Raw genomic sequence first — 24,826 nt, 5'->3', positions numbered from 1 at the left:
TCTGTATAATTCTAAAATGAACTTTGTCTCCGTTCTGGAAAAAGCTAATCTTCCCAGGACGGGGTTAAATTCCTACAGCTGAAATGCTTCAGCTGCATTGGGAGGCAATGAGTCTCCTCTGCTAAAACCGAAAGCAAATGAACGGACAGTGCACTGTGGACTGTCAGTTTGTTTGCTTTCGGTTTCAGCAGAGGAGACTCCTTGCCTCCCACTGCAGTTGAAACATTTCAGCTGTAGGAATTAATCCCGTGAAAGTGCAGGAGCATGGGCACGATTTCCCCTTTTTCCACCCCCTCCAACCTTCCGTTACTGCGGATCCTCTGCCCAACAGTCAACCCCCCCAGACTTTGAAAAAGCCCTCTCACCAGTTGCAGATTTTATGATTTCAGCAGTACTTCAGAGCGAGGCGACAGTAAACCGTAGGAAAGCCTCCATAGGAAACCAGAAATAAAAGGCAACAAGTAGTGGATGCAGGAGCTTTATGCCCGCAAATTTAGCGGCACATCCTGCAATCTCAGCTGCTGTCCCCCTCATTGGTGGAACGTCACTGGTGACGTTCCTACGTGCTAATTGGAGAAAGCCAGAGCAGCAGCGAACTAAATATCCCTATTTGAAATGGGTGAAGACTTGCGACTTTGGACAGTAGAGGAAAAAGATGAAAACAAAGGTAAGACCTTAGGGAGGAGTGCGCGCCCCACCTGGGATGGTGGCGTGCCTCTCTAGGGGGGCACGCACCACAGATTGAAGAACTCTGGTCTAAGGGACCAATACTGTTTTAATGACCTTATATCTGTCCTGATATTGTAAAAACATGCCTTTCACTCGAACTTTCTCCATCCTGTTTCTCTTGCTCCTGAAGCAGTTTAGGACTGTTTACAACATTTCTCATAAATTAAACGCAAGCAAAAGGGAGCTTCTTAACTTACTTAAGAAGAAAGTGTCTTAAAGTGCACCTTCGAATTGTCATGCATCGAATTGACTAAAGGGAGTGCAGAGAACAAGGAAGAGGCTGCATTATAGATGCTGCGCATTTCCCTTCATAGCGCTGGGTGCACCTATTTTAAAGGGAAATCTGCTGTATTATAATGAGTGCACGCCCTCAGGGCAGCCACGAACTTGCGCTGCCCTAAGTGCAGCGCATTCATATGAAAACCAGAGCGGCTATGCGTTTTCACCCGCCTGCACTTTTAAAGGTGTTTAGAGATATCCTTGTAGGTGGGTGCAGTCAGTGACTGCACCTGTCTGCAAGGAGATGCCTGGGCGGTCTATAGGAGCCCCTTTACCCCCTGCTATTTTGCCTCTGTGCCCACATTGGTAATACGGCGCTGGCACAGAACAAAGGGATTCCCTCATTTGCATGGGACATGCCCCTATGTAAATGATGGAAGGTCCCCTTGAAAATAGCGCTGGCGCTGTATGTGTGCCTGCCCTATCAGTATTGCAAGAGGGTCCGCACAAGTGTCTGCGGCCCCTTCTGTGATACCAATGTGCCCTGGGGGCGCTCAAAGCAGGCGCAAATGCCCGTTGTGCCCCCGGGGAACATTGTGCAATACGTATCCAGATTTACTAACCCTTTGCATTGGGTTTGCATAACGTTTGTCACGCAAACTGGACACACAGGGGAATATTTACAAGCACCTATTGCCACTGCAACATCACTTTTCAGAACGTTGTGATGGCGATAAGCGCTTCGCCTAATTTATAAGGTAGCGTTAAGCCACTCAACGTGGCTTAATGCTGCCTTGTAAATAAGGCACCCTTTCACGCTCTACTTAGCCTGAAATGGGAGGGCAAAGGGTGTTGCTGTGGGCGTTCCACCGCAACACACATTGATTTTGAGGCTGCCCCATATTTACAAGGGAGGTGTAAATATGGGGCAAGGCTAAAAATAAGACCACGGAAAACCTTGTCCAACCCTGGTGAAACGTGAAGAAGTGTTAAAGTTCTCCTCATTTTTGTTGTTCCCATGAGTGCTGCATTGTGCAGCACACATGGAAACAGCAAAAACACCAATGATTGTTTATGTGCAGGAAGGTGTCCCTTCCAGCACTTAAACATTCATTTAAAAAATGCAGTTTTGCAACTTCTATGTGTGCTGCATTGAGCAGCAAAAATAGAAGTCACAGAAATCATTTAGAGATTGGGACATCTTACTGCTCATAAACAATCTTCCCCTGCATTGTAGATACCCTTGCACTATGGTGCAAGAGTGCTTGCGTTGGCACTAGACAGCTAAATGTAGCACCAGCGCAGGGGGAAAAGCAGGGCTGCGCCATATTCATGTAAATGTGGTGCAGCCCTGCATTTCTAAAGTGACAGAGTTTGTCGTTAGCCTTCATGGCTTAACAACATGCTTTGCTACTTTACAAGTAAATGTGCCCCAAAGTGCTAAGGTAAAATGTACTCCCCAAGGGCAAATCTGTATTTGACCTGGGTATTATGTCAGAGTAACCCATAGTTGCTAAATGTGCTCCCTTGCTTTACTTTGTGTCAAGAGGAAGTTTAATGGATGGTGTAGAGGAGTTCCCATGCTACCATCCAAAGGATTTGACACAAACCTCCATATACATACCCATACAGCCATAATGCAAAAGACGAAAAAGACATTATAGTTAGGTGAAAATGTCAGTTACAATGTAACATTTTAAACTAAAAAGAAAAACACTGACATTTGACAGTTATAGTTAACTGAAGTAACTAAAAGTCATTCCACTGACATGCACAGTGCTGTTATCAAAGATGTCAATTGAGATGTTGAGTTGATGTTATACATTACATTAAGGTCATAGAATACATTATGAGTGGTGTAATGAGCAATAGTATAAGCGATGCATGATGAGAGTGCAAACTATTGTCATTTCAGTTAACATTAGCAAGTGAAATTCACAGTTTTTTTAGTTTAAAATGTTAAATTTTAACTGACATTTGCCAAACTATAACTTCACTTTAACCTCTGTTTGTTTGTTGTTGTGAATTTATGTTTTTTTATTACATGAATTAATTTTCTTTACCATAGCTAAACACAGTCAGGCCCTGCAGCCAGCCACCCCCTCCCAAGGCACAGGGCCTTCATCCACGCTTGGTGTGGGGTTGGGTGCACAGCCGGGCCTCAGGCCAGGGTAAGCGTCCAACACTCCATGGGCAGCAAACAACCATTTGCTGGCCAACCCTCATACTCTTGCAACTCCCCATGCCCCCCTTTTTTTGCAGTGCCATGGTAATGCAGTACTTCAACAAATTTACATTGAGCTCTGCAGTAGAACCATGGTACTGCAGCGCTTCGTCAGAATGGTCAGGTAGTCAGGATACACCAACTTTAACCACTTCTCATTTTTTGTTGTTGTGTTTTCCATGGGGGAGCCTCCGAGTCACACAATGGGGGCTGCAACTTCTTTTCATGTTGAGGACAACCAATGAGACTGCATATTTTCAGCTTACGGTACAACAATACTCTGCAAAACTATTGCAAAGGCACCGTGACCTGTAATATTTACACCAAATCAGAAAAAGCATGCTCTCTGGGCAAAGATCTATCTTTCTGACAAATGTGGAAGCTGAGGTGGGCACAATTTTTTAAGGGAAAAGAGTGGATAAGATTCATCAAATGGCGCATTAGTTATTAGCAAAGCAATCCAATTCTTTTGGAAACCCAGTCCTAACTAAGGGTCTGATTCACAAAGGTTAACTTACAGTTTTGTGTAAGTTTACTATTGTTTGCTATTCACAAATGCAATTTACTAGTGTTATCTTTGAGAGGGTGAAGTTTCTGAACTTAAAAATAAAGGTCTGTCATTATCTTTTTATGTGTGAAGACTACACAGGGTTCACTGACACAACATCAATGTAATAAATATCGATGTAAAAAATATCGAGTAAGAAATATAGACAACAAAAATATCGACTCATATACTAAAACAGGTAAGTACAAAAATATCGACTAAAAAAATATTGATGTAAAAAATATGGATGTATAAAATATCGACTTTTATGTAAATATAAAATAATATATATTAAATATATTAAATAGCAAATTTAATGTTAACAAAACAATACATTCAATACACATTTTTATAAAGTATAAGAAATAAACGTAATGAAAGAAGATAAACACACAAACAATCGTTTATACATATATATTTACTTTAAAACAATTAATAAACTATTCTTTTTAATTTATCTTAAAAGTTTAAAATTATATAAAAAATACAAATATATATCAATGATTTAAAATATAAAAAAACTCAAATCTATTATAAATTAAAACATTAAACTATTGAATAATATTTCAACTTAAATTTCACAAAACATTCAGTGCAACAGTCGGGGAAAGTATTCGATAGCAGAGGGTTAAAAATAAATATTTTCACTCCAGTGAGTCCAACAGTAGGGAAAGTTGTTATAATCTCCATCTTTACACTTGGTATAGCCCAAACCCCCTCCCACTCTGACACAGTTGGTATGCCCGAGCTGTGGAAGCTCACCTTAGAATGTTGTGTAACGGAGGTTCTATGTGACTGAGGAGAGCGGATGACTAGAATAAAGAGAGTCACACTTACCTCGTGTGTGGTCTATTCTTTTTCATAACACTGGCGACGTCTGCGGAGGGGGCAGCTGGTCATCTCCCCTTTTTATGGTTCTCTCCTGCTAAATGCCCATGTACTTGGCAGTCTTGGGTTTGGAAGTATCGTTTTGCTTCTCTGGTGGTGACTCTGTTCCTCTACTCTGGTGCTGCCTGCTCAGGCCAGCTGGCATCCCTGCTTCAGGTTTATGGTCACCGATCCTGCTGAGTGGAGAGCCACGAGTCGCCTCAGCGTCCCTGAAGGATTTGTTGACTGAAGTATCAGTGGTGTTGTTCGATCAGTGGGTGACGCCGTCACCTGACACCATTGTTCCAGGCGGTGTGTGGAGGATTTCTGTCAGGCTGAGGAAGTCTTCCGGTGCTTCAGTGAAGGACTGGCCCTGTGCTCCGTGTTCCGTTCCCCTGTGTAGCGGAAAATTAATCGGAGCTCTCTGAGTTTGCAGCTGCGTTTTTTCCGGAAAAGGAGGTTTTCTTTGACATCTGTGCAGTAACGCCTGTTTCCGTGGTGTTCACCTCCGGCGCTGGTTCCCTCCCGGCAAAGCTGTTCCTGTGTGCCTGCCTTCCTTTAGGAGCTCCGCCCCGTGGTGTCGTCTTCGGCGCATCAGCACCTTCAGGACCGGTCTGCTGAGGGGGCGTTCTTCCCTGCCTTGTGGTGTCGTCTCCGGCGCATCAGCTCCTTCAGGGCCGGTCTGCTGTCTCTGGTGGTTCACAGAGTAACCTTCCACCGGCGCTTCATATTTCACCTGTTTGGATCCTCCGGACTACAAGTAAGGTCCAACCAGTTTTGGCTATACATATCTGCTTGATCCTTCTCCTCTGTGACGTGCACACAGTGTGTGCATCCTTAAAACGTGCATTTGCGTGTTCTACTGTGGCACGCACACATACTTGTCAATGTATGCCTTACTCTAAACAATAGTACCTCCCATTGACTCGCACTCCTTAGTGTGTTTATTTGGCGACTCATTTAATTCTGGGAAGCATATCCTGCTGTGCTTTTGTTGCCTTCGGCATCAGTCTGGTTGCCATTAACTGCACTTCCTCTAGTCAGGGTTACTAGTATTATAGCGTTTTCCTTGGTAACCTCACGAAATGGGCACTCCTGGCATGAGTCAACCTCCGTCTTTCCTAAATGACTGTGGTGATCCAGAGATACATTGGAAAGATTGGACAAAGCTATTTGAGTCTTATTTAATCGCCATGGGAGGTGAAAGATTCTCTCCTCTGCGCAAACAACACATCTTGTTACACAATTTGGGTGTCCATGGACGGAAAGTGTACGAAACGTTACCTGAACCTGAGTTGGAAGATGATGAAAATTTTGATGTGTATGATATTACTATGATGAAATTGGAGTCACATTTTGGTGACAAAGTCAATGTGGTACTGGAACGCCATAAGTTTTTCAGTCGCATCCAAGGAAAAGGGGAGTCAATTAATAATTACATTGCGGCCTTGAGAGGCCTTACACAATTGTGTGATTTTGGTGACTTGAATGACTCCCTTATAAGAGATCAACTTGTAAGGTGTACAAATAGTGGGAAAGTGCAAGAGAAACTTTTGGCGAAAAATCCCTCTTTAAAGGATGCTGTTGCTATTGCACAATCGGTGGAGCACACCGCCAAGTGTGTCAGAGAAATGAAAATTAAAGAGGATGTTGTTGCAGCCATTCAGAGTGAAGGGCCAGAAAGGGAGGTTTTGAAGGTTAACAAGAGAGAAGAGAGTAAAAGCACACCGTATAGTAATTTAGGAAGGGAGACACAAGGGTTGAAGTGTTTTAGGTGTGGCAGTAATAACCACCTGGCCAACAGCCCCTTTTGTACTGCACGGGGGGTATTATGTAAAAAGTGTAATAGGAGAGGACATTTAGCCAGGGTGTGCAGGGAGGGTCCTAGTTCTAACAACCCTGCTAGGAGTGTAAATACCGGCGGAGAAACACAAGCTAGATTCGTTTTCCAGGTGAAAGATAGCCAAGAAGTGGAAAAGACAAATTATCCCAAATGTGTCATTCTCATTGACAACAAACCTCTTGAGGTGTATGCGGACTCGTGTTCACCGTTTACGTTGGTTAGTTTAGCTGATTTTGTGAATGCCTTGGGCTGTGACAAGAGTGTGCTAGTTCCCCCTGATATATCGCCGGAAGGATACACTAGAGACCCTATTCCTTTGGTGGGAATGGTTACTAGTCACATAGACTTCAAGGGTAGAACTATTGTAGGCAAGGTGTATGTAGTGGAGAGGGGTGCGAACCTGTTAGGGTGGAAACACCAGAAAGATCTGGGCATCATCCTGGATCCCAACAATGAGAACCAGGTCATTCTAGTAGACATTCCCAATAGCAATAACCATATACAAGAGGTGTTTCCCGACCTGTTCACGGAGGATTTGGGAAAGTTGAAGGATTTCCAACACAGAATAAAAGTCAAGAGGAATGCCAAACCAGTGGTCCACAGAGCCCGACCAGTTCCCTTCCGTTTGAGAGAAGTCCTCAAAAGTGAGTTAGATAAATTGTGCGACATGGGTGTCATCCAACCAATAGAGGCGTCAGAATGGTTGGCCCCCTTGGTTATTGCATCAAAAGCCAATGGAAGTGGCATTCGTGTTTGTGTGGACTTGCGCAGTCTCAATGACAATATCTGGGTGGAGAGGTTCCCACTCCCCAACATTAATGAAATGCTTAGCACTATGGGGAAAGGGTGTTACTTCTCGGTCATAGACTTATCTATGGCGTACCATCAGATAGAGTTACATCCTGAGTCAAGACCCCTAACGGCATTTTCTTCACCATTTGGGGCCTACATGTTCATCAGGATGCCGTTCGGACTGGCTTCGGCCGCATCTGTTTTCCAAAAAGTCATGCAAAAGGTATTGGAGGGTGCTAAAAATACGCTGTGTTTTCAGGATGACATACTGATGTATGGGGCAACGGAGGAGGAACATGATGATATCCTCAACACAGTGTGCCAGAGATTGTCTAAAGCGGGTTTAACTGTCAAACTGGATAAGTGCAAGATCAAAGTGACCTCTGTGGACTATTTGGGTCACACCATATCTAAAGAGGGGTTTAAACCAAAGCACAGTCTGATTCAAGCAGTCAGTGATGCAGCAAACCCTTCTAGTAAAGAGGAGCTTAAATCCTTCCTAGGACTTGTTGAATACATGTCAAAGTATGTGAAAAACTTCGCAGATCTGTGTGAAGGCCTACGTGAACTTTTAAAGAAAGACAGAGAATTTGTGTGGGAGGAGAGACATAGTAGGATTGTGAAATCAATAAAAGAATGTATCCTGGGTTCACCTGCACTAGGTTCGTTCGACCCACTGAAAAAAACTTTCCTCACCACGGATGCATCCAATAAAGGGTTGGGTGCGATGCTGTCACAAAAGGATAAAGGAAAAGATACAATAATAGCTTTTGCTTCACGTACCCTAAACTCAGCAGAGAAAAACTATTCAGTCATTGAGAGGGAGGCGTTGGCGTGCTACTGGGCCGTCAATCACTTTAAGTTTTTCCTGTGGGGAATGCAATTTGTTATACATACAGACCACAAGCCTCTGACCTTTATGTTCTCATCCAAAAGTGTACATAACAATTCCCCGAGAATTTCAAAGTGGGTCTTGGGTTTAGAAAACTACTGCTTTAAGGTGGAGTACCTCCCAGGTCCAGAAAATGTGGTTGCGGACTATTTATCTAGGGCACCACTGGAGGATTATTCTAGTGAGGAGCAGTTGGATGTCCCCATTTTAGCTATACATCTCCCTGCTTTAAGTAAAGAAGAATGGGACACCAGTGTGAGCGAGGACAGTGATATGAGCATCTTAAAACAGTTTATCCTAAATGGGTGGCCTGAGACTCGCTCACAAGTTCCAGATCCCATCAAGGACTTTTGGGAGGTGAGGTACGAATTGTCTATAGTATCGGAGGTGGTACATCGTGGGAACAGAGCGGTTCCTCCCATGAGTCTGAGGAACAAAATTATTGACTTGGCACATGAGGGTCATTTAGGGAGGAGCCTCACTAAGAACAAAGTTAGGAGCTGTTTCTGGTTCCCAAAAATGGACTCTATGGTTGAACAAAAAGTAAAGGAGTGCATCAGCTGCGCTAATAGTGACAAAAGCAAAGTCACTCACAACACTCCCTTATCCCCTGTGGAAGTCCCGGAAATTCCTTGGACAAAACTAGCTGTGGACATTATTGGTCCTATGGAAATCCTGGGTACACAAAAGAGGTTCATGTTTGTTCTAGTTGATTATACCTCTCATTGGGTGAATTTCAAATTTACGTCATCTACAACGACAAGCAACCTTATCTCATTCTTAAAGAGTGTCTTCGTTTATGAGGGCATCCCAACTACATTGGTGACTGACAATGGGGTGCAGTTTACTTCAGACACCATGAAGTTGTTTTTAGAGAATCTAAATATAAAGCATGAGAAAACTGCTCTCTATTGCCCAAGAGCCAATGGGTTGGTAGAAAGGGCCAATCGGCTTATCAAAGAGCACATCCAATTGGCCATCACCAGTGGATTTGAGGTAGAAGACTCGTTAAGAGAGTGCATCTGGTCATACCATACCACTCCCAACCTTGTCACAGGGGTGTCTCCTTTCGTGTGTCTAAGAGGGAGGGAACCCTGCACCAAAATGAACCCGGGGTGGTTGGGAGGAGGAAGAAAGGTAGTCCCCGACCTGGGTAAGAGTAGAGTGAAGATTGCCCAACACCAACGCAAATACAAAGGATGGTACGACCAGAAGCATGGAGTTAAAGCCCAGGAGTACAAGGCTGGCTCCACCGTACAGGTTAAGAAGCCCACTCATGTTCCTCCAGGATGCAGCAAGTACCATACACACCAGGGCGTGGTCAAGTGTGGACGCAATGTAGTTCGTCTGGAAAATGGACAGACATGGAGCAAAGACAGAGTGGTTAACTCACCCCAACTGTAAGCCTTTCCTTTGTTTCCCCACATAAGGAGATGTGTTATAATCTCCATCTTTACACTTGGTATAGCCCAAACCCCCTCCCACTCTGACACAGTTGGTATGCCCGAGCTGTGGAAGCTCACCTTAGAATGTTGTGTAACGGAGGTTCTATGTGACTGAGGAGAGCGGATGACTAGAATAAAGAGAGTCACACTTACCTCGTGTGTGGTCTATTCTTTTTCATAACAAAAGTGTTGGAAGGCGGAGGGCTAAAATTACTATTCCAACTCCAGTGAGTACAACAGTAGGGAAAGTGTTGGATAGCAGAGGGGTACAAATTACTATTCCCACTCCAGTAAGTGCAACAGTAGGGAAAGTATTGCATAGTGGAGGGGTAAAAAGTACTATTCCTACTCCAGTAAGTGCAATAGTAGGGAAAGTGTTGGATGGCTGAGGGGTAAAAAATGTTATTCCCACTCCAGTGACTGCAACAGAAGGGAAAGTGTTGGATAGCGCAGGGGTAAAAAATACTATTCTCACTACAGTGAGTGCAACAGTAGGGAAAGTGCTGGATTGCTGAGTGGTAAGAATTACTATTCCAACTCCAGTGGGGAAAGTGTTGAATAGCGGAGGGGTAAAACTTACTATTCCCACTCCAGTGAGTGCAACAGAAGGGAAAGTGTTGGATAGTTAAGTGGTAAAATTTACCTTTCCCACTACAATGAGTGAAACAGTAGGGAAAGTGTTGGATAGCGGAGAGGCAAAAATTACTATTCACACTCCAACAGTTAAAAAAATATATATATTAACAATTAAGAAAAATTATAAACATAATAAAATATTTTTTTAAATGATATAAATATATTAAATATAAAACATGTTAATATTAATTACATATAACAAATACCTACAAACATTATATACAAGAATTTAATAATAAATACATGAAACAAATAATTATTTTATACTAGAAAATATGTACAAACAAAAACATTAATTAATACATAAATGTATTTTTCTTTCCTACCCTATAACACCACACCAATAACAACACACTTCAACATTTCAAATTAAATGTACTTCCATAATTAACATAATTAATAATCAATGACAAAAATATATATTTTTAAACTAATAAACATTAATAACCACACACTTTAATACTAAAATTTCCACAACCTACTCTTAAATAAACTATAAAATTATAAAACACAATTAAAACATGTTTAAATTAAAAACTATTACTTTTAACAACTAATTATGAAGTAAATAAAATGTGTTTAATACCCACACTTTACCCCTTTAAAAGTAAAAACAACACACACAAAAATAAACAATTACCCAAAATAAATATCAAATAATTAACATTAATTAACAACTATATATTGATTGATTAAACACAAATTACTTCCCACCCTTTACAGCTATAAACACCAAAACAAACACATAACATGAATTACCCAATTACCATAATTAATTACAAATTAAATAATTTGTATTAACAACAAATTATTAAGTAATATTAAATTACTTTACACATTTAACACTATAACAGCTCATTTAAACAAATATTAATAAATACAAAATAATAAATTAATTCAATATAATTAAATTACTTCCCACCCTATTCCCCTATAAACCCACAACCTGCTACGGAAGTAAAAACGCAAAATTCAAACAAAAAAATAAATCATAACTACTAAAAATTGAGCACATATGTTAAAAATACCAACAGTTCTTATACCAAAAAACAGACATCACATACATTTAAAACATATACAAAAATACATACCACTTATTAAAAAAACAATATTTTTAACAACTATATTTTTGCAAATGAGATTAAACACTTTGATATTTTTAAAATCGATATTACTTACCGCAAGTCGATATTCTTGACCACTATTTTCTTGCTGTCGATATTTCGGAACCACTATATTTCTGACTTGTTATTTGTGCAACTCAATATTTTAATCTCGATATTCTGTATGCACACCCTCCACAGGCGTGAAGATACTACTAGTCAAATACCTTTGTGAATAGCAAACAATCATAAACTTACATTAAAGTGAAAGTTAATCTTTGTGAATAAGGTCCTAAAACTATACAGTGGCAATGAGAGAGAGAGATGGCAAATCACAAACCCTGCAATCACATTTTATGTATTTTCCTATGGTTGTATTGGGTAAGAAAGACCAACAGTACACCCATTCAGGGAATAACATAAAATGCAATGCAATAGGAGCTGCCTCCCATCTGTAACTAGTCATGTGGCTGGCATACGGACCTCAACAGCCCCGACAATAGCAGATTAAAAAAAAAAGAATAGCATGTTAGTTTAAACAGAAACAATGAAAATCCGGGAAGGTACCCAGTAAACTTTGTATTTAATTTCTAGAAATGAAAGTTAAAATCCATAAACACATGTGTAGAGATGAACAGCACTACCTGCACCAACGTTGGTGATATACTTCTACTAATTTTCAAGTTAGCGCTCATTGCAAACTGAATTCACCTATTCAACCTATTTTAAAGTTTACAAGGCTCCATTAGCAAAAATCACAAGTAAATTGGGATTTGAGATCAGCTCTCATGCTGACAATACCCAGTTGATTATAGCACTTTGTGAGAAACAAGATGAACCTTGGGGTAATCTGAATGAATGACTAACCGAAATTGCAGGATGGATGACTAATCATTGTTTGAAGTTAAACGCAGATTAAACCGAGATCCTGATATTCGGTGGAGCCCGTTCAATAGGAGATACTTCTTGGCAGGCATAATCATTGGAGAATTGGCCCACCCACAAGAGATTGGCCAAAAATATGGGACGGATTGTGGATAACTCTCTTTCTATGACAGAACATGTCAAGTCCAGTTGAGGTAAATGTTTCAGCATTCTCAAGCTCCTGAGAAAGCGGTTTAAGTGGATCCCAATTATCTGGCAGAAAACCATAGTCCAAGCTTTGATTACCAGTCATTTGGACTATGGCAATGCCCCCTTTGCAGGCATAGTGGAGTACCTTTTCACTAGCTTACAGGTGATCGAAAATGACGCTGCTAATCTAATTTGTCATATAAACAGATTTGACGTCTTTACACTGTCTTCCAGTAAAGAAAAGAGATTTTTTTAAACTTTTATGCCATGCTCAAAAGGCCTTGAACAACTCTGGTCCGAGATTCTATGGGCCAGAGTTACATTTTATAGGCCTGCACAGAATTTGAGATCCGGCTATTTGGCCTTAGCTAAGGCCACATGAATAAGGAAAGCCACATCAGGTAGACGTTCATTTTCACACCTCACAGCAGCTCAGTGGAATTCTCGAACTCTCGATCTCTGCCTTACTGATGACTATCTTTGATTCTGAAAAAAAATTAAAAACCAGGCTATATTCAGGATGATGCCACTTTGTAGCAAAGTGGCCTTTTGTGGGGTTTCTTCTCCTAGCTAAAAGCAGAAATATCAAGAGTGAGAGAGGACAACCTTGTCTATCCCCTCTATAAATTGGAAAAACTTCTGATAAGAATCCGCCACAGTTGATCTGAGCAGTGAGCTTGGTATAGACACAACAGACTTTGAAATGAAGCTGTCCCCTGGCGTAGTTGTTGAAGGATTTTGAATAGATATCCTCAATCTATAAGGTCAAAAACCTTCTTGGCACTGAGAGATAGGACTTTCATAGCTCATGGAGGGTCTTTAGAAAGCCATCAGAGAAGGACAATGGCGCAGAGATGATTATGGGAGGATCTTCCCATTATGAATCCTACTTGGGTGTTGTGGATTAGCTTGAGATATCTCGTTTGAGGAGCATGGTCAAACTGCTCAGCAGGATTTTGGTATCTGTGTTTAAGAGGAAAGTCTTGTGGTAGCTTCTGCAGTGTTGCTGGTCTATGCCTGGTTTTGGTAGGACCATATTCACCACTTTGTTAGACCTATGTGAGATGGATCTGGTTTGTTCCACTTCTTGGAAGTCAGTTTTTAGTTGGCGTACTATGTCCATCCTAAACCAGCTGTAAAATTTGCCCAGGAACCCATCCTCACCTCGGGCTTTGTTCTATGCAAGATTGGAGATGATCTGCAATACCTCTTCCTTAATATTTCCCCCTGGAAGAGGACTATGCCATTCTCAAGACTGGGCAAGTTGATATTAGTGAGGAAAGCGTGAGTCCCCTATTCACTGTAGTTGAGTTCTGAACTATACAGAGTAGTGTAAAGGCTCTGAAGGCGTCAGCAATGCCTTGCAGGTCTCAAACTGTGTGGCTGGAACTGTCTCTGATGGTTGAGGTAGTTGCAGCTTTCCTTTGTTAGAGTTGTGCAGCCAACAGTCTGCCCACCTTCTCCTCGTGTTCATAGTGGTGGGCTTTGAGTTTGAACAGTGTGAATTCCTCTTTGGGTGTATAGAGCAACTTGAATTCCATTTTGGCTTTTCCTGTGTGCATCTAGAAGCCACTAAGGGGTTTGCGATATACGCGTATATTTTGATATCTTGTTCTAGACCAAGCTGTTGCTGCATTCACTGCTTGTTAGCCAAGGCCACATCTCTCATCAGATGGCTGCATAAAGTGGCTTTGGCTGCAACCCAAAGAGTTTGGACAGAAACAGCAGAACGTTTCTCATATTTCAGGTATTTGGTCATGTGGGATTGTAGGCACTTATTCTCCTGAGGTGATCTATAGTGGGCCACGTTGAAGCAGCAGTGTTTACGGATGGGGATTTGGAGACTGAACTCCATATCTAGGCAAATTGATGCGTTATTCAGAAGGGAACCCTAAAAATTGTACAATCTGAGATAAATTGCGAGACTGGGTAAGACACTGGGAAATTATCTAGGCTGTACTGGGTACTATGGACAGCATAAAGAATACAATTTTCTTTATCTGTCAGGTGGAGGAGGTGCCAGACATCAAACAGGCCATGATCATCACATAGATCTAGTAGGAGGGACTTATCATTATCATTAGATTTGTCAATGGGGCCATGCAACCCAGTACAGTATCCAGTGCCAGATTCCAGCCCGCCAATGCAAAATTGCAGATATTGACCTCGGGCGATGGCCAGCTCCAAAATCACCACTGAGCAATGGTTACCTTGTAGCACCAGCTCAAATTGCCTTTTGCGTAAATATTTGCCACATTAACTGTGACTTTCTAAGGCTGGCTTTCATTGCCTGTGGATGATCTGAGAACAGTTTATTGCTTACTTTGACTGATGGACCCACTCAATGTCCTTTGGATCGATACAGTAAACGGTTACTGACTATAAATTATGTTCTGGGACTATTATGTCCTATTCGCCTTGACGGACGGAAGCAATCTGAACTTTATAGTTACTTTGATTATTCAGCCTTGGAGAAGTTTGTGAGGTGGATTGGCCTCTACGAAATGTGTGTTGGCTATAAATGACTACAAGTGGCTTGTGATTTCATGGAAATAGCTCCAAAGTGGTCTGTGAACTGAAGAAAATAAAAAATGTCTTATTCACACTTCATCAGAAGAATCTACGAGTGTTCCTCTTTTGTGCTCCCAGTGAATGACCAATTAGTAACTGGGATTTTGTTTCAGAATTTTGAAAGGGTTTATGGTGCCACCCATTCTTTACCAGTTGAACACATCAGGGAGTTCCTTTGGGACTGTTTTGAACTTTGTATGTTTTGGACTGACATAACTGCTCTGGCTATCGTTTACTGTATGTGGACCTGCCTGAGGGCTGATTGCCTCTGCTGGAGTGAGTCCTGATCCCCAAGAAGTGCCCTCCAGGTCATGGACCCATGGCTGTCATCAGTAAGAGCTGCTCCTTAGAGAAAATGTGAAAATCTTAAAGTTTGTGCTCTTCACAAGCGCAGACAGGCACGTACACACCAGGACTCTGCTGCTCTCAATGACAGCCAATGCAAAGTTTGTGAGAGACCTGCTCTTCAGTGTCACCAGTGACAACTGGCAACTCGGGAGCTATACTTCATGCTGCATCAACGAAAGCCCATGACAACTGCAGACATGAAGCTACAGCAATGACTGTCCTTGGCGCATGATAGCATCTTTGAGCTACAGTGACAACCATCTGCAATGCCCAATCTGCTATTCAAGCTACAGAGATGACTATCCGTGATTCTCAGCCTTATCCTCGTGACCTCTTCACCAGAAATGGAACTCTTTATGCCAGACTTAGAAAGGTAAGGTTTCATTGGAACTAACCTGGTCCTTGTATCAGACCTACGTTCCATCACAGTCAGCCTCAGCCAGTGACTCTCCCCGGTCTAGCGTGACCAGATGAACGCATGTGGTGCTTTGTGCTTTTAGGTGCTATTTTCACTTAAACATTTAAATTTGAATATCTCCAGTTGTACTGTTTGGATTGTTGTCATTCTGGTATCATTTAATGTATTAACATTTACTCTATTATCTCAAATTGGTTTGGGATTTGTCTTGTTTTGTGTTTCCACTTTATTACAGTTTGTGTGCTGCATAAAAACTGTACACATTACCTCAAAATAAGCCTGATTGCTTAGTTCCAAGCCACCAGAGGGTTAAGCACAGGTTAATTTAGTGACTTTGTGGTTCTCCCTGACAGGGATTGTTATTGTTGCCTAATTGGGGCTTCCACTCTCCTCAACCAATAATCAATTTTCTTACACTTTGAATGTGGTATGTATGGTGTGGTTGTTTCATTCTTAGGTTTTAAGATATGTATATTGTGTTTATGAAGAATGCCAGCTTTGGTTTTCTGTCTGTATGTGCTTACTATGGGATTCTTCTATGGGTTAATTTTGTTAGCAGCTGCAGCCTTGGCAGTTAGGCTTTGCTTGCATGGCTGAGAACAGAGTGCCCCTCTGACACCTCTGATTTCCATTTTACCCCTAGGTGATTATACACCTAGGTTTAGTTTTGAAGATTAAGTGCATGTTTTCTCTGCACTGGGTTCAACTTCCTAACAGCCTGTCAAATTTCATACAGATTTATCAAACAGCACCAGTACTAGCACATGATATTGTTTTTTATCACTCCTTTTAATTGTTTTCTCCTTCACCACTTTAATGAACCTGTACAAAACAGATAATGTAGCATTAAAAAGGTATGCCAGATTTCATGAGGATCCATCCAAATCATGTCTGTCACAGTTATTAGAAACATGAACAAATGTTAACCTCACTTTTAACTGAGTTCCCCCTTAATGAGCCTTAGTAAATTTACAAATGCCAAGATTAAATGAAACATCCAGAGAATCAGCCTAATTTTGTGCAAATTTGTCACAGGGTCCTAAAGGTAGAAGAAAATCAAAAACTTTTTCAACTGTTAAGATAGCTCTAATTTAAAGCCCACCAAAGTTACTTTTCCAATGCTAATTTATTGAAAACTACTAAACTGATTTACCTCAAATCAATCAAATGCACTTCCTTGATCGTTTTTGTGCAAAGTTTGCTTTAATTAGGTCCAGCCACATTTTCCATGGAGGAAAGCACAAAATCATATGGCAGTGAAAATGAGACTAGTGACTTTGTTGAAACCCCCTCCCTGAACAATGATAATAAATAAAAAAAATTACTCTGTCCATCTGCCTATATGGTCAATGTAATTGGTGTTTTTTGTGTGCATTTATTTAAACAAAGGGTAGTTAACCAAAAAAAGGATGCAAAGGATTACATTTAAGTAGTTAATTCAAAAAAGCACTTACTCTAAAATGCTTATGGTAAAATCAAGGGCTATTGCAAACCTAGTGGCATAATGCTGCATATTCCACCTTCGGCATAGTAACCTAGTTGTAGCCCACACTCTTTCCCATTGTACGCCAGTATATACCAATTGTCTTACAGCATTCATAATAATATTAATCTCCCTTCACACATCAACATGGTGCAGAGTCCAAATGGGGGGAGAAAAATGCCTAACCAAACCCATCCCTTCGCGGAACGGGCTGAAACAGGGATGCTTATTAGCTCCCCTGTTATTCACCATCTATATTAGTGATCTACCGGGGCGTCTCTCTCAAATTAAAAATTACCCTCCGAAATTAGCACAAGTTGACATACTGTGTTTAATGCATGCCAATGATATCGTTATACTCGATCATACACCGATAGGCCTGCCTGCAAAGAACCCTGAATGAACTAAATCATTACGAAACTGAAAATATTCTGGTGCCAAATATTACTAAAACTAAAGCTCTCCCTTTCAGTGGCAGAAGGAAAGCTTTACCTTAGATATGGTCATTAGGAGGCGAACCAGTCGAGACTGTAAAAGAGTATGTCTATTTCGGCTCTATTTTTACTTATAACTTAAAAGATACAGCCCACCTCCAACACGTAAGTCGGAGGGCAGAATCCCACGTTGGGGCTTTACAGAGACTGTATCTCTCTACGGGAAATAGACATTTTACACCAATGTTGGAGGTTTATGGCATGAAGATCCCTCTGATTCTCTCATATGCCATGGAATACACACAAATTAAAACATGGCAATCTATAAAAGTAAAGGAAGGAACCATACTCTGAAAAGTGTTGCATTCGGTACCAGTTCAAGCACTCCGTCTAGAGCTATCTGTAACGGGAATCTTTGCTAGAGTAATTTCAAATATCATTAGGTGGGCGTATAACTTATTACATGCAGCGGCAGAAACCTTAAGGCATCTGTTAAAACAGGAGAATTTTAGAGAGGAAGCGTCTGGGTATACTTTTAACAGGAATATGTTAAAAGTCTTTGAGGTCTCTCAATGCACTGTTGCACTTTTACAGGAGTGGTCCACAGCTCACTTGTAATTGTTTTTAAAACATTTGGCCCCTAGAATCAGCTATGAATTGGATAAAGAGCATTGCATTCAATTGAAGCATTATAAAGCGTTTGCAGAAAACAGAGAATTTAAAACCTATGCTCCCTATTTACGTTTTCAACTAGAGCACGGGGTAAGGCGCTGTATACTACTCTTACGCTTGGGTATACTCCCTTTAGCAACATTCTTAGCTAGCTGGGATGGTACAAATAACCCCAAAGGTATATGTGAATTATGTACGGTGGCCGACAAGATTTGCTTCACGTTTCACTGTCCTAATGCAAGTATAGTAGCGGCACGACGGCGTTATATAATTCCAATTCAATTAAAGTATAACACATTTTTATTTAAATTGTGTAACTTTCCAGTCAATGCTTTTGTATGCCATAACTTGTATACGTTTTTTAAAAGCTTTCTGAAGCTGTTCTAAAGTTAAAACGCACAATCAGAAGATTTTATCTCATGTTATTGAATGTTGTATGGGTAGGCGATTGAACATTGTTACTTCTCCATTTTTATAGTACGTTTTAAAAGTAAAAGTTTTATCATCTTAATCATTTTAAACTCAATAATAATAATCTTATATCTGTATTTGTTGATCTCAGTTGAGGTCTGAAGCAAATAAAAATGTATTTATTGTTATTATTGTTAGTGTTACAGCATTCATTATCTGCTTACATGTAAACTGCGATCAGTGGGGCCTCTTTGCAAATATAAGTTTACATGTGTTGTTATACTCTATATAGGTACCTTATATAGGCGCAGGTAACATCACAACCTTTCACCTATATTCTTTCCTAGATTACATACATAACGGTTCTTAGGCACTGACCTTTTACCTAGATATGACACTGCGTTCAGAACGCGTGTTTTTCCATAGTTTGAAACTCATACATTATGCATGAGGCTTCTTGGAAGCACAGCAGGACTGACAGTAGGACGAACATCTCCTGTATAATATCTCTGTATAAAGTTCAGGCCCGACATCATCCTTTAGGTAGGATCCCTGAGGAGACCTATGGGTGTATATATATATCATGACTTGCTTAGAAAGACAGAGGAGACCGTGACTTCCCGGCTGACACACTGACCAGAGACGCTGAGGTTCCTGCAATCAGGCTCTTCAGCTCGCAGTAGTCTAACATCCCTTGCGGGGTGTCCATCTTGAGACCAGGATGGGGTTCCATATTCTCTCATTCTGAGGTAATGAAGTTGACTAAATTCTAGAGGGATTCTTGGCATAACACCTACATAGATGCTAGGTACATTTAGGTACATTTAGGGAGACATCGTAGGAGTACGCACTTATTATCATGTATTTTATGTTCTTATATATATTCATGATTACTGCAAAATGGTACAACTGTACCATCCCTTTACGTTCGTAGTACTGCTAATCATATATCTCTGCTACTGTCTAATGGTTGTTACAGATCATCTACTCTACACTAGAATAACAACTGTTCAATAAATTCTTATTGACAAATGCACAGTATGTTTATTCTGTGTATCTCTGAGACAAACTATGTGAGCATGAGTGACTGAGCGAAAAGTAGTTTATTGTTTCCACGATCCTGTGGGATCAGGGTTGTCATTTTCTGAGTTTGCCAGAAACTATTCTCTCCCCGATAAGAGGAGATTCTAGTGGAACTGTGAGCTAGCTGATACAGACAGGATAACGTATCCGGTGGGGGTACTCGGAATCAGTCCACTACCAATCCCACAGTTTATGTTATCCAAACACGCAGACCCTGTATAGATAATATAGGAATTACACGACATGGTGCCGCCAACGTTGGTTGGGTACTTATTTAACAGTAGAATCTGAGTAGTTCAGACGTGCTATTCTCAGAGACCCCTACTCACAAAACACCAGAGATGTCTAGAGTGGGTGGGCACAACTCCGCCACAGCTGAGTAGGCGTAAAAATCCTATTTATTGGCTGTTGGTTAATCAAGCTTGAAGGACACATTGTTCCTAAAATTGTGCACGCCATAGTAAATCTGAACCTCTCAGCCATAGAAGAAGATGCAGACGCAATTCCGATTGCAGAAATATTCAGAAAGACAGTCACTCTGAAATTGCTAGAGAATGGATTATCAGCTAGGGGTGACATAGTAACCTTCGTGATTGAGGGACACGAATCTAACAAAACAGAGGTATTTTATTAGTGGGTTAGTGGTTTAGTGCCAGCAGCAAATGCAAGAACACAGACATTTCAGTACTATACTGAAGGGGATGCACCAGCGGAATGTTGTCCGTTTGAGGACCTTGAAGTTCCGCTGACGTACCAGGAACATTTATACTGGTTTAAAGGCGCCCTACACCACATAAGAAGAAGAGTAAGACTCAGCCTGCTCGGAGGAGAAGGGGCAACATGTCCGCTATTAGCAGCCTAAACACCACATCCTGACATTGACACAATGCCTCCAGGAGACTTACTCATACAACACAAAGATTTAATTAAAATCTATAAAAACTTGACGTAATTCATCATGAGGACATTTACAGTCCAACCAGCAATAGTTGCAATAAATGGAACTCAAACTCAGGGTACAGCAACTAAAATTACACCACACATTACACCCTGTGATGGGTAAAATGCCGTCAAAACATGAACAAATGCCATTCTGGGTAGCTCAGAAAATAACACCGCTCGAGGCAGTATTCCCGAATACTACCCTGTATGATAAACATAGAATGCTAACAATCTGCTTGCCTATGGGGATAACACCACAAGTAGAAGACTGTACCACTTGGGGTACTGTCTTTGCTGGCATTTATACCAGAACTCATGGTATTCCTTCATTAGCAGTGATACCAGATGTATTAAGACAAATACAAAACAAGTACCGAGCAGAGTCTGCTCTGAACTTAGGGATGAAATTACTAGGTAACTAACCCCAGGTATCAGCCATAATACTAGCTAATATTAAAGGGGAACTAGCTTCAGTGGCAATTCTCCAACGCCTAAGGGAGTTCATTCCTTTAGAACAGGAACACAAACTACCCAAAAAAATTGAAACTGCATATGCAGAATTAGGCAGAGACAGTTTGGGTGGGAAAGCTTTGAAACCACAACTGATGGGCAGTTCTGAAAGGACACTTCCAAGCAGATACCTGCTTCAAATAAGAAGAAGTGGGACAATAAAAAGCAACAAAACTTTAAAGGAAACAGATCTCAATCCCAGGGTAGATCTCCTCCACAGGAGCCCTCCGAAAAGAGGTACAAATTTAGGATTAGGGATATTATTAGGAAACCTGACAGGTATGAGAATACTGATACACGTTCCTCTCGTTCCTTTCAGGGTTCATTGTAAAACTCCGAGAGAGAAGGACAGTCAGACAGACAAGAAGAGCGTACAAAGTCCAGAGACAAGCAGCACGCTCAAGATTACACTTCCAAAAAAGAAGAAAAGCCAAAGTAAAAGCCACAGTTCAAAAAGTAGAAGGTTGCAGGTCTAAAGAGCAGACATGCCCAGAATTCTGAGGACTCAACTACTGAACGGGGAATGAGCTCTGACATTGCTAGACAGTGCGGCAGAAGTAACAATAGCTCGCCAGAACCTGATGGGATTTCTGGTGACAGCGGACTTGAATGATTATATCACGGTAGAAACACCTGATACTAGGGTGAGTGACCCACATAAGTTACATGAAATAACGCTCCAGATGTAGGGGGCCAAAAGTAGAACAGTGAGAGGTCTCTTTTGGGAGAACCTGACGTTTTGTTTGGCTATGATATTTTGTTAGCTGAACAAGATTGGCTGACAGCATTTGTCATTGATTGCACTAAAGGGGAAACGGTAATTCTACTGGCCTTCTATAGACCATATTCCCAGGCACTTACAACACACATATGCGCAGGAGTGGGCGGCAGCCCAGGCTCCGGCATTATACAAGAATCATGTTGGATGGGATGAGGATTCAACCCACTACATAATTCCTTTAAAAAATATACTCCAACTGCACAGAGACAGTATCCAATAAAGCAAGAAGCTAAAAAACAGGTCAGGGAGATCTTAGATCAACTTGAATACCAAGGAGTGATTGAAATATGCACCACATCAATGAACAATCCTTTGTTTCCAGTCATGAAACCTGAAAATTCATATCATCTGGTTTTAGATTATAGACTTTTAAACACTTGCACTTAGACATTCGCAGTCCAAAATGCACACAGTGCCGCATTAATTAATAACATTGTGCAGAAAAAATACAAAACAACACTTGATATCTCAAATGGATTTTTCTGCCAAAATCTAGTGCCTGAAAGCAGGTATCTAACAGTATTCTCAGAGCTAGGGTCACAGCGGCAATTTTGATGAGTCCCCCAGGGGTATAAGACAGCCCTGGGTTGTTTTTGGCCAGAGTAACTGAGATACTACAAACATTAAATGAAGAGGCATTGTCCTTTGTGGATAATATTTATCTGACAGACGATGACCTAGAGGAACAGAGTGAATATCATAATTTTGGGATTCGCATCTGAGGGCTACAAGTTCAACTTTAAAAAATCTAAAATTGTCCACCTCAGTGTTCTGTTTTTATGATATGAGCTTTCAAGTGAAGGGAAAAGCCTGGCAACCAATTTTTTAGAAAAATGCGTGCTGCTCCTACAACTTTAAAACCATTAAAAAATCTACAATAAATCCTGGGATTCCTAAATTTTGGTAGAACTTACTTTCTGGATTATGCAAAAAGAGTAAAACCTTTCTACGAATTAATAAAATAAAAACTGGTTTTTCAGTAAGACATTGGACACTGGAACACACAGATACACTTTGTTCCTTACAAGCTGACATGATAGCTTCCAAACACTTACAGAAACGCGAAAACATTCGCAACCTAGTGATCCGTATAGTTGTGGGTCAATCTGGGTACACCCATCTGACATATAACGAGGGTGAAACAGTACCAATTGCATACAAGTCACATTTGCACTCAAATGCTGAGATGCGCTTTGCATCTACGGAAAAGATTCTAACAGCAGTACAGACTGCTGCAGTGAGAGAAAGAGCACTGGCTCAGGGAAAACGAATATTAGTAGTGACTCCGGTTCCAGCCCTAGAGGCTGCAACAAAGGCGATCATTCCTAACGCTTTAGCCTTCCATCCACGATGGATGCAATAGGATAATTCTTTCAATGCAACAGATGTAGAATATAGGTACGACCGAAATTTAAAGACACAAGCATTCCTGCAATACGAACAAGAATATCCTCTACCAAATGAAATAATGCCTTTAGATCAGTAAAAATATATTTTTTACACTGACGGATCTGCTCAACCGGCCATAGGAAGTAAGCAACAATATAGCGCAGCATGTGCAATCGTTAAAGGTCACATGCTTGATGGAAAGTTCCATTCAAGTTACACTAAAACGCAATCTCTAGGAGACTGCATGGCACAGTTGGCAGAATTCAAAGCCTTGATACTGGCACTGGTAAATATGGATCGATAATTACCCACACTAATTGTGTGCGATTCCTTTTACTGTGTACAGCCATATAATGAATACTTGCAATACTGGGTTCAAAACGGGTTCAAAGACGCAAAAGGTGGCACAATTAAGGTAGTTGAGTTGAAATCCTGACTACCGAGGGCTCACGTGATACATGCACTGAATCACCAACGTGATGGCGTTCACGTTGCAGGGAATTCATTGGCTGATGAAGCCCAAAGCGGGCTGTACGTATGGCTTCCGTAGCTGCAATCACTCATTCTAAAACAAAAATAAATGGTGAGATCATGGTGGCTGTCATTGCAAGAACAGAGGTACTTTATCAAAAAGATTTCCACACAAATACTCCTACAAGTTAGATTCCAATAACATTCCATTTGCTCAGATTCCTGGAGTGGGGGATAGAGTAATTCCAAATATGGATCGTAGGTTAGGTTTAATTCTAGAAGCACCCGAAGGGATAGGTTCTGCTCATGCAGGAGATAAGGCCACTATCTGCTCATGCAGGAGATACGGCCACTGTTTCTTTATTGAAACAACGCTATTGGTGGCCTGCTTTAACAAAGCACACTAAAGACTATCTCTTGAAATGCGACATCTGCCAGCAGATGAAAGGTTCCACCGTAACACGTCCTGCACAGACACGATTGTTAATATTTGACAAACCACTAGCGTGTGTTTACCTAGACCACTGCGGCCCCTTAAAAAGAGATGGGGCTTACAGATATTGGTAGCAGTGGATTCCTGGTCAAGATTCCTGTGGGTGTGGCCCCAGCACTTGGCTGACGCTCAAACTGATCTAAAAGATTTGTGAGTCTTCATAGGGACATATGCAACTGGCACATTACATTCTGACCAGGGCCCTGCGTTCAGCTCTCGGGCTTATAAGAAGGCCATGCGAGGATTGGGTGTAGCATTGCAGTACTCCTCTCTGCACCATCCCGAGGGAAATTTGGTTTTGGAGAGGAAAAACCGAGACTTAAAGCAGTCTTTAACAGCCAGAGCATTAGGCACGGGTGAGAGCAGGATAAAAAATCTGTATGGAGTGCAGCGGGCTCTTAACAATATGCCAAGAAGTTCTCTAGGGGGGGTTACTCCATATGAGGTCC

General features: G+C 41.2%; 1 protein-coding gene across 2 annotated transcripts in view; it reads left to right on the top strand.

Annotated features, from left to right (window-relative positions):
* Positions 1-229: 229 nt before the first annotated feature.
* The window catches only part of LOC146865603 (uncharacterized), a 159,994-nt gene continuing 135,397 nt past the window's right edge, over positions 230-24,826 (top strand). Inside the window, exon 1 of one of the 2 annotated variants that reach the window (XR_014976656.1) lies at positions 230-667. Coding sequence is in view for 1 of the 2 variants with exons in the window: in XM_085640752.1 (XP_085496878.1) it covers positions 656-667 (12 nt within the window). In the remaining variant the exon portion in view is untranslated. The remainder of the gene's footprint in view (positions 668-24,826) is intronic. The other variant, XM_085640752.1, reaches the window with a different exon arrangement.

Source organism: Triturus cristatus, chromosome 2_1 (assembly GCF_964204655.1).
Source record: "Triturus cristatus chromosome 2_1, aTriCri1.1, whole genome shotgun sequence".
Classification (NCBI taxonomy): domain Eukaryota; kingdom Metazoa; phylum Chordata; class Amphibia; order Caudata; family Salamandridae; genus Triturus; species Triturus cristatus.
Note: the sequence above shows the minus strand (reverse complement) of the source record. Positions and strands in the feature narration are given on the sequence as shown.